Source organism: Dendrobates tinctorius, unplaced genomic scaffold (assembly GCF_039654945.1).
Source record: "Dendrobates tinctorius isolate UK_male_01 unplaced genomic scaffold, ASM3965494v1 ptg000133l, whole genome shotgun sequence".
Classification (NCBI taxonomy): Eukaryota; Metazoa; Chordata; class Amphibia; order Anura; family Dendrobatidae; genus Dendrobates; species Dendrobates tinctorius.
Genome location: NW_027361801.1, coordinates 14396822 through 14407871, shown reverse-complemented (window position 1 = coordinate 14407871; position 11050 = coordinate 14396822). Strand labels below are relative to the sequence as shown.

Sequence of the window (11050 nt, the reverse complement as noted above, 5' to 3'; positions counted from 1 at the left end):
GGTACGCAGGCTGCATGCAGATGTAGGCGGAGCTGAACGGAGGAGGTGCGGCAGTGGGCAGAGCTTCACGGAGGAAGTCCTCAGCTCTGACATCCGCAAATCTGAAATCAGCCTCAGCTGGACATACACATTAAACAAATGTTGGGTGAATGTATTGATTTTGATAGCATTGGATGAGCTAATCTGTGTAAGACAGCCATATAGTCACCATATAGCAGATATCGGGGAAAGTGACCATGGATTGCAACATGCCGGATCCTTTCTCCACCTAGAGAAAAGCCGCTTCCAAAAGTTACTTAATTTCCACATTGAAGCTTCCCCGCACTTCTTGTAGCCTCTCTAAAGTTAGCAAAGCCCAGCTAGGAAAATAGATGACAGAAAAAAAATGCAATACATTATCACACAGCAACAAAAAAGACGAGATATGTGTGCCACTTCATAAGTTATGCAACTTATTACAATACTTCCAGTCTGAAAGGTCCCCTATCCTCCACTACTTCCCCAAGGATGATGCGAAAGACCTGTATTTTTTACAATTCATCATGCAATTGAAAAAAAAAAAAACACTAAGTAGTTTTCAGGCAAAATAAAACTTTTCCCAGGAGATTGGATTTTGTATAATACACCAAACTCATTAAAACACACCTACTGGTACAGAAGGTGAAGATCTCACCGTACCACCAGACTGCAGTGGTTGTACAGTGTTGTCTCCACTCCCGCTACCGTTGCAGATCCTCGAGCAGCCAACACTGGATATTCTGTAGGTGACTGCTAGTGGATGAGTATTGATAAATTTGTCATCCACCCGTCACAATTCGCCGCCCTAGGCACTGGTCCTCAAGTGCCTAGTGACAAATACAGACCTGGAAGAAGACCTGCCTGGACATAAAATCACAAGTCATAACTAAAAATAAGCGCAGCTTTCAGACTTGAACTATATTAGTAAGTTGCATAAGTTTCTAATTCAAACTACTGATATTGGTCCCCTATGTAAGACAAAAAAAATTATGTGGATGAACTTAATCATTTAAAGGGATTGTGCTTAGGAAAGGTCATCAAAATCTGTCCTTAGGGGTCCGACACACCTGACACCCTACAGATTAGCTCTATTAATGGCCAGATTTAAAAGTGAAATTGAATGTAGCTGAAGAGCAGAGCTCTGCACACGGTGTAGTGGCCACTGCTGAGACCTGCAGAATAGTCTCTTAAGTGATATTGATCAGTCTGACATGCTGCCAGAGATCCCCCTGGTGAGCTGGGAAAATAAAATACAGCTATTTACATTGGCGATAAGAAAGCAGCAATGAAGTTAGTAGATAGGGTAAACAATTGAATGAGAACAAAAGGGAAAGGGGAAGATGGCAACAATAGTAATGATAATAGTTGTGATTTTTTTTTTCAATAAAAATATAACCTTTATTGAGTATACATTGATAAGTTTCTATTTTAATATAATAATCCCTACTTCAAATGTTAAAATTATATTCAGGACAGCAGTCTTAAAACCTATAAAAAAAAACAAAAAAGTAAAACTTTAAAATAAACTTTAAATTGTTGTTGAGAGAATCCGTTGTTTCCAAATAAAAATGTCAGTGTTCACATGCAGCTATAACATTGACTCCTTTCAAGAGGACTCGTGACATGTCATTTTTACCTATTGTAATAGCCTCTGTTCTCCTGAATCTGACGTTGTTTGTCTTTTGTTCCTGCAACCCTTTAGTCCCGAGATATGGCCTCCCCCCTTCCCTGTGTAAAAATCTAGACTTGTTAGCCAAATGGGCATGTTCATCAACTTCCCTGTAGGCATCTCCTTGAGGGCCACACCACTTTGGCCAACAAGACTACATTTATGTACAGGGGTTGGACAAAATAATGCAAACACCTGAAAACATCAACAAAAGTTAGTTTAATATGGTGTAGGTCCAACTTTTGCTGCATTTACAGCCTCAATTCTCCGAGGTATGGATTCATACAAGGTATGAATTGTTTCCAAAGGAATTTTAGCCCATTCTTCAGTTAAAACACCCTCCAGTTCTTTGAGCGACGATGGCAGCGGAAATCGACGTCTAAAGGCCCCGTCACGCATGACGATTTACCAGCGATCCCGACAACGATATCAACGTGTCAGGATCGCTGGTAAGTCGCTATGTGATCGCTGGTGAGCTGTCAAACAGACAGCTTCACCATCGATTAGCACAGCGATGCCGAGCGCCCGGCATCGCTGTGTTCTGTTAGTTACCAGCGCGCTGATGCAGGCACCTGGTAACTAACGTACACATCGGGTATCCAAGGGACGCACGTCCCTTGGATACCCGATGTGTACATTAGTTACCAGCTGATCGCTGGGCTCCTGCCGGTCACACGCAGCGATGCGTGCTGGCCAGCGGGAGCCCAGCGACCAAAGAAATGTCCTGGGCTTTCCTGCAGCGATCAGCGATACCAGCAGGGGGCCGCTCGCTGATCGCTGTCACACACAGCGATCTCGCTGGTGAGATCGCTGTTGTGTCACAAAACTTGTGACTCAGCAGCGATCAAGCTAGTGAGATCGCTATGTGTGACTGGGCCTTTACTTGAATCTCTAAAATCGACCATAAATGCTCAATAATGTTGAGGTCTGGGAATGTGGGGGCCAGATGAGATGCTCAACTTCATTAGAATGTTCCTCGTGCCATGCTTTAACGATTCTAGCTGTATGAATTGGTGCATTATCATCCTGAAAGATGGCATTCCCCTCCGGGAACAGTGCTTGAACCGCAGGATGCACTTGGTCGTCCAAAATGCCTAAATAAGCTCGGCTGTTAATTCTTCCATGAAGGGATATCATTGGCCCGGCGGATCTCCACAAATTAGCACCCCAGATCATCACAGAACCTCCGCCATGTTTTACGGTTGGGAGAAGGCAGTGTGGATGGAATGCTTCTTTTGGCTGTCTCCAAAGGTACACTCGGCCGGAGGTCGGAAATAGGGTAAACGATGATTCGCCTGAGAATATCATATGATTCCAATGCTCGACGGACCAATTCTGGATGTTTATACACCACTCTAAATGCTTGGAAAAATTTGTCATTGAGAGCAGCGGTTTTCTAATTGCAACTCTTCCGTGGAATCCAGATTTGTGCAGCTCCCGACGAACAGTTTTTGTGGAAACTTGGTTCTGTAGGTGTTCTTTGAGCTCAGCAGTGATTTTTGGAGCCGCGGTCTTGCGATCCTCTCTCACAATTCGCTTTAGAGTCCGACGGTCTCTCTCAGTCAACTTCGACTTTCGGCCGGACCTGTGCTTTGCTGCGGATGTTTTTCCTTCTCTTTCAAATGCAGTCATTACTTTGGAGACAGTACCTCTTGACACGCCAAGCATTCGGGCACTTTCTGTTACACTAGCACCTGCCATACGAGCACCAACAATTTGGCCTCTTTGAAAATCCGAGAGGTCTGCCATTGATATCAGGTTTTCATCAATGTTCTTACAATTCTGCAAACAGTTAATTTACATACACTTATCACATAACACAAATAATCAACTACAAAACATTACCATGTGTCACGGTTTGCATGTTTATAACATGTTCAAAGATTATGATGCCAAAACGTTAGGTATTTCCATTACTTTGTCCAACCCCTGTAAATTGAAGAGGGGGCAATATCTTGGGAATGGAGAGGCGCCGGAACAACAAATACCCAACGTCGGATTTAGGAGAACCTAAACATTTACACCTGGTTAGAAAAAGAACATATTTCCGGCCAGTGACGGGTCCTCTTTAAGGAGAAGCTGAACTTTATTACATATATTGTGGACATGCAACGCTGGTATTAGATACTGCATTATTGGTAATATTCCAAGTAGGGCTGCCCTCCCAGTGCCAACATAATCCCTTTTGAATAGAAGGCCTGTCGTGATGTGATCACGGCCATGGTGACACTCTTTGCTCACCTCGCTCTATTCATGCTGCCGTAAATGGTAGTTTATAATCTGCTGACAGCAAAAAGAGGACGGACAGCTTTGCGGAATTTAATTTTCCCAACACTATTGTCCTTATTGGGATTGTTAATGTAGGAGGTCCTAAATCTTAATTATTCTTTGATATTTGCCTAGATGTTGTTTTAGCGTTTAATAAGTCCGATCCGTGGGTTCCTCACTGTTATAACTCCCCGTCTTTGTTTTTTCTTCCGTCTCTAGTAGGCCATGTTGAAATTCTGAACAGCAGAATTGTGGAGTACCAGAATTTATCGGTGGGAAGTTACACATGGCCTTTCTGTAAATATCCATTACTGGCGTCCTCGACCACCTCGACAGTAAGCCTGCTGCAGTCTACATGTTAACCAAAAAAAGAGAAAAAAAAATTATGGGAATGTCTGAAAACGGCACTATGAAAAAAAAAAATACATTAAAGTCAACATTGCTCTCTGAAAGCGGTTATACACGTAGGATACTATACTAGACTTTTGTAACACATTTACTTTTAACACATGTAATCATTCTGCGTGTACCATGTTAGATGAGTGCACCCTGCGGAAGCTTGTTTTGCTGCATATTATTGGTGGATTCACATTTTTAAAGTGTTATCTTAACTGTTTTGTTTACATTGTAGTCGATTTTTCATTTTTATGCGTGTATCATTTTGAGAAGTATACTCAAGATCATCTTTGTTTTGCATTGTGATTAATAATTACATGCATTGTTGTTGTTTTGTCATATTCTTAGTATTATGCCAAACAGGGACAAAGTGGTTCTTAAACAAGGTCCTTATGAAACGGGCTCAAAATATATATTTTTTCCCAAGATTGTAAAACAATAATTTTATTCAATTTTTGTTTCTCAAAATAACACAAGAATGATTCACCTAAAAAAAAATATATATATATGTGTGTGTGTGTGTGTACATATATATATATATATATATATATATGTCTATACATAAATATATATATATATATATATATGTCTTTCTCTATCTCTCTCTCTCTATCTAGCTATATATATATATATATATATATATATATATATATTTACAGGGTTTTTTTTCAATCACCGACATCTGAAAGAAAATATTTCCACTTATTTAAAATTACAGTATTTAAAATAAGAACTGTAACTGTAGAGAATGACTTAAAGGTAATTTTCAATGAGACATTGTCTTATTGTCTAAATCAGGTTTTTGTGTTTCTAAGTGTTTAAAAAAAAAAAAATCTGTAAATTTAAAAAAATTGAAATGATTTTTTTTTACATGTCCCCTGGAGCCATTTATGACTCATATTTTCTGTTCCTTAGTAAAGACTTTTCAGGAGTCTTATTGTCATCAGAGGCAGTATTGCAATGACAGGTAACACCCCCTATACACAGCCTGTAACACAGAATCCACCATTCACCAAAAGTGATGTTACAGCTGATTCTGCTTTTTCCCTGAACAAAGACCTCTGCACACGCTCCTTAGACGCTTCAATACAAAAGATGGGTTCGTTATTCTGTTGCTGCTACTGTGCATGTAAATTTCTTGAAAGAAGAGAAAGTATGAGTTTAGAATAGCTCCAGTGGACAACGTGAAACATTTTTTTTTGTAATACATATATGAAAAAAAAAAAGACCAATGTTTTAAAAAGTAATACATTTAACATTAGAAATCTGTATTGCTTTCAATATAAAGCTTAAAGACAAAACAGATTAACAACAGAGATGAATAAAGCCAAAAAATGGAAACTGACATATTAAGGAACAATAGCAGTAGGGTTACATCAATAAATTTAAAGAAATAGAAATTTTGGACCAAGGTTAATCATGGTAGCTGATTGCGGTGATGTTGCCTCTCCGTACACATTAATTCCATACCTAAATTACGTCAGTTTGTAATATTTTGATGACTGTGCCGTAGCCCACCGGCACGGTCTGTTTAGCACTTATTATTTATACATGCCCCTTGTATGGGGCGGTCCTATCAAAGTGAATTGTTATCAATGACTTGTAGATTAATGGACGCATTTTGGCTCTGGTACATATATGGCCAGTGGCTTGGTCCAAACGTACCTGCAAGCCAGACATCCAGCTCACAAAAGAACCTTCTTCTATGAAGTGGTAAAAGAACAAGGGTAGATGATATAGCTTTAAGAAATGGTCGTTACATGGACACAAACGAGTTGCACTTGATTTTGAGCAGTGGATCTCTAACCACTTTGGTTCCTGTTTTCCAGAATACTGCCACACTTAATGTAATATGTGGACTAACAAGAGTGTTTTTTTTTTAAATTTTATCTTTTTGTTAAAAACTATTTGCGCCTCCTGAATGAATTTTGCACAGCGCGTGCCAGTGCCTCATTGGTTGAGATATGTGACTGAACCAGATCTGATACATTCACATGGTCTATGGCTTTATGGATATAGAAGTAATGATGGAACTTTCAGTGCTAAATAGTTTCTTTTTTTCTTTTATTTTGTATATTCTGACACCTTATTGTAATCCTTTTTTATGTATAAATATATACATATATTTTTAAACATCTGAGAGATGTATATAGAATGTAAACATATAGGGGGTTTATTCTTAAAATCCTTTCGAGGGTCCTTTTAACCACCTGCAGTGAATGGTAGATTTTGATTGTTAAAAAAAATACATTAATCTTTCTGCTTAGTGAACAAATGGCTTTAATTGCTAATGTTATTAATCAGCATTCACCCTTTTTTGGTAAAATGTACCTCCCAAAACTGACATCGACATTCGGTTTCCAATCTTCCCCGTTATGGCCAATTGAGAAATATTTAGCCTTGTATCTCGGCCAATTGCCATTGATTTAAAGGGAATCTGTCACCAGGTTTTTGCCACCTTATCTGACAGCAGCATAATATAGAGTCAGAGACCTTGACTCCAGTGATTTGTCAATCACTGGGCTACTTATAGTAGTTTTGATAAAGTTACAGTTTTATCAGCAGAAGATTGTCTCTTGAAGACTACTAAACCTGCTGCCATGTAGTCCTCCATTCATTGTACAACACTATTTTAACTCATCTACTGACACTATTGATACATGGACCCCCATTATTGCATAGCTGCCAACATATATCATGGGTCTGCCTAAATAATTAAACCTTATTGCAGATGGCACCATGCTACCAAATACTTATTGTCACTTTTTTTGGCTCCCTTATGCACAATTATAACTATTTTGACACTCTTTCTAACTAAAAGGGGCTTACGTACTATTGACCAGGTCATCCATGGATCAAGGGCCAACATTCCATAGAAATAGACCATGTCACTGCAATGGAGCCTCTGAGGGAGGAGGTTCAGTATTATTTTTTTTCCCATTGGGATAATGTAACCTGTGGATTCTCCTCCCTAAAGAGGTGGGAAATTGGCCAAAGATTCATGAAAAAGGCATAGAAGGAAAAACAAACAGTGGACCCATCGGACCTAGTTGGCAAAAGCCCAGCACTTTAATGGGGTCCTCTGTTCTATGCATGGATGGAACTTCCTTGGATCTGTCCTGTATAGGGATCTCTGGATTTCCGTAGAGATTTTTATGTTACTTGCGAAGATCCAGACTTGCCTGTGGAGAATGCTTCCAAGGTAGACTAGTTTGTCGACATTGGTCAAGTGAACGGAATAAGATCATGGTACTTGGTCTATCCCAAATCTAGCAATCTATACATAACAATTTGATTAAATTGAAGTTTTATTGTAGTTTCACATTTTTGTACGAGGACAGAACAGATGGGTAATGATAGGCATAGATGTAAAGATTAATCATTGACTCTAGAAGTTCTTCTTCCACCCAACATGCCAAAAGTTTCTGCTACACTTGCACTTGTGTTTTAGCAGTAATCCACCTGAAAATTTTGGAGACTTTTTCTTTTTTTTTTTTAATTACATTTACAATTTTACAGAATTTCATTGCCCAACACAATCAAATTATCACCAAAAACATGAAGATTATTGCTTCATAAGCCTAATCCTGGTGAGATTGGTCAAATTGTCTTTACATCTACGGCCACCTTCTTCTGTTTTAATCCTAATAATGTATCTATTTGTATGATTCCGAAAGATATGAACGGTGGCGACTTTTATGCAATGTTATATCAATTTTAGAACTCAGAAGAATATGAAGAAAATTTTAATTTATTGAAATCCTCAAATGTAAAAACAAAATTCAGTTTTGCTCATTTCATGCAAAGCTAAATATGTTTTACTTGGCTAAAACTTAAAGGAATTGTCTGATTTGGAATATTCAGTTTTTCTGTTTGATAGATCTGTCCTTGACTTCAAGCTGATCATTAGGGGTCAGATGTCATCTGGGGAAACTCTATGATAACTGTTTGATTCCTCTACAGCACCTCTAGTGGAGAAATGAGGCATTACACAGTTCCAAATTAGATCAATGTACTGTCTGTGTAACGCATGTTGTTATGCTGGTGAGAGGTGCATTCTATAGTGTTTTTCCTTGTTGGGTTTCTCTATAGTGTCTTTCCTTGTTGGGTAATATCAATCCATAAACTCAATCAATTAGTAGGGAATTAAAAAATGGAATTTCTAAACCAGACAATCCCTACAAAACCTAAATAGTTCTATATATCTCTCAAAATGAAAGAAAACAAAAATCTAAATGCGGTAGCACTATATTCTGTGTTGTGCAATGGCTCATACTTTTTTGTGTTCTTAGAAAACAAAATGTCAACAAACTCTAAGTGTCCTGAAAATGATTTTATTTCTGATTTTTTTTTAACAGTCACGCTATTAGTGACTCTAAACAAACTCATAGGTTTTAATACTCACAGACGAAAAAAAAAAATCTCAAAGTGTCCCATCATCGCCAAAAACCAGAGGAAGCCATTCTGGGAGTTCTAAAGAAGAATTCATTTTGAGAAGTTAAATGTGTGAGTTCGCTAAGAACAAGTAACATCACTGGAGTGCCTTATTTCTCAGTGTTGTCACCCGTTCCTAGTAATGTGTGCTTTTTTAGTGAATGTTGGATTAGACCTCAAAATGGCCTCCTCCACGGATGACTGGGTTTTCTATAAAAGAAAAAACATTTTTTTTTTTTTTTTTTCCGTAATTTTTCCTTTTATTTATCCAAAGCTATTTCTGTTAGTCCATTTCAATCAGCCTTATGCAAATAATATGCAACGACGCTGAAACGTGGATGTAACGGGTCTATAGGAGGGAAAGTTTTATACGCTTAACGTGTTAGGGTCCTAGACGTTTAGATTACTTTCTTTTGACTGATAATGTAGGTAGGTGTAAGGGAGTGAATGAAAAAAATATATAAAATAATTAAAAAAAATAAGTACAGTGTTCTTTTTTTTTCACTTGTGAAATATGATTTCATAATCAGCTATGTTATACTTTTCTTTTTTGTTTTTTTGTAAATTGATTTTTACTTGCACCAATATTTTAGTATAGACTATAAGAAAAATAAAAAATAAAACATACTAGTGTAAAGACAAATTAAGAAACTGGAGTCTTTAAAATAAAAAAAATCCTTACTAAATTTTTTTTTTCTAGAATTTATAAAATGTTAATAGTGAACTTGTGGAATAATTTCAGATTTCTTCTTTCTGAAGGGGTTTTAAGTGCATTCTGTGCTTTTTGTTTTTGGAATGTTGTATGAGATATATTTTGGTTTTCTGCATTTTGTTACAATTTTGTCCAAATATACAACTGACTTTTCTGTCTTAATCATGTGACGTCTTGACGGATCACACGAATGACTTGTATCTATAGATGTATACTACTCATTTTTAAAGGGTTTCGTTCCATTCACCTTTATAAGTGGTGCTCAGATATAACCCCAACGTTGCATTAGAGTAGGGGTCCCCAACCTGTAGCTCGGGAGCCACATGTGGCTCGCCGTCCCATGGATTGCGGCTCGCGACTGTCTGCCAGATTGGTGCATTAGCTCCAGGTCTAGCAAACAGGTATGAAGAGTACATCTCAAAATGGTGAATTGTGTGAGTAGCCCTGCACAGAAGAGCAGATGTGGATGCACATTTACTGGTCTTAGGGGTTTAGAGATGTTTTAGGTATGGTACGCTGGGGGATGGTACTACCTGCTAGAGGAGGTGCTCAAAGCTGGATGTGACAGTGTATTGGGAGTCCTTGATGGGAGGATACAGAATGGGGGTATTGTGGGAATCCCTGGATCTCAGTGTACTGCTTTGGAGTGATTTCTGTGGAAAAGCTTTGGTTATCATTATACCTGTGATGGGGGCTTTGGTTGACACTACTTTGAAGGGGGTGGGAGCTGGATGTGGCTCGCAACCCTCTCTGTGCTGAATGTGGCTCGTGACCCTCTCTCTAAGCTGAATGTGGCTCTCAAGGTCAGAAAGGTTGGGGACCACTGCATTAGAGCAACAATTCGCCTCCAAAATAATAATTCTAATGTCAAATTTCCAGCATTGCCTCTTACCCATTCATTGCTATTAGATCAATATTTTAACCTATATGGCCAAACTTCCACCAGAACTTTTGTTTGGCATTTAACCACCTGATACACATACCCTAAATTCTATGGAAGCTGAATTTTTAGCACTGGTAATCCGGATGTTCGGGATGGGTTTAGTCCAACAAATAAATCCAATCTAACTCCCCATGCCCATAACTGCCATTTTTAATATGTCCCATTACATGTGCAGATATCATTTCTATCTCTCCTCCTTTCCATTACTGACTGATGACCAGAACAGCCATCCATAAAGGCAATATGTGAATCTACCACAGAACTGGCCAAGATCAACCAATCACCTAATTTGTACAGGACTTTAGACTGACCCCCCAATCACAAATGTCAAGTGAAGTATCAGGCATATTGAATTTCGATATGCCTGATACTTTTTTTTCCAAAGAAGATGTGTCGGCAACTTTTTACCATCTGTGCCGTTAACATAAAACAAGAAGCATGCATGCTTGGCCAAGCTGATCTTGCATGTTTATGGTGATGTTGGGAGATATAGCCAATGGTCAAATACATATTGGCCAATGTATGGACAACTTAAAAGGGGAAGAAACAAGAACATAAAATTAACCGTAGTGCCATATTTCAAGAGATCAAAATTATTTAAAGAAAACCT

At 38.4% G+C, this 11050-nt stretch overlaps 1 protein-coding gene across 6 annotated transcripts in view; it reads left to right on the top strand.

Moving 5' to 3' along the window:
- MBNL3 (muscleblind like splicing regulator 3) overlaps positions 1–4884 on the top strand; it is a 210834-nt gene extending 205950 nt beyond the window's left edge. For 4 of the 6 annotated variants that reach the window (XM_073543495.1, XM_073543499.1, XM_073543497.1 and 1 more), the window contains one exon: positions 4175–4319. In XM_073543495.1, the coding sequence (XP_073399596.1) occupies positions 4175–4187 (13 nt within the window). In that variant the 3' untranslated portion in view covers positions 4188–4319. Of the gene's footprint in view, positions 1–4174 lie in introns of all 6 variants that reach the window. The other 2 variants (XM_073543498.1, XM_073543501.1) reach the window with 2 other exon arrangements.
- Positions 4885–11050: the final 6166 nt, after the last annotated feature.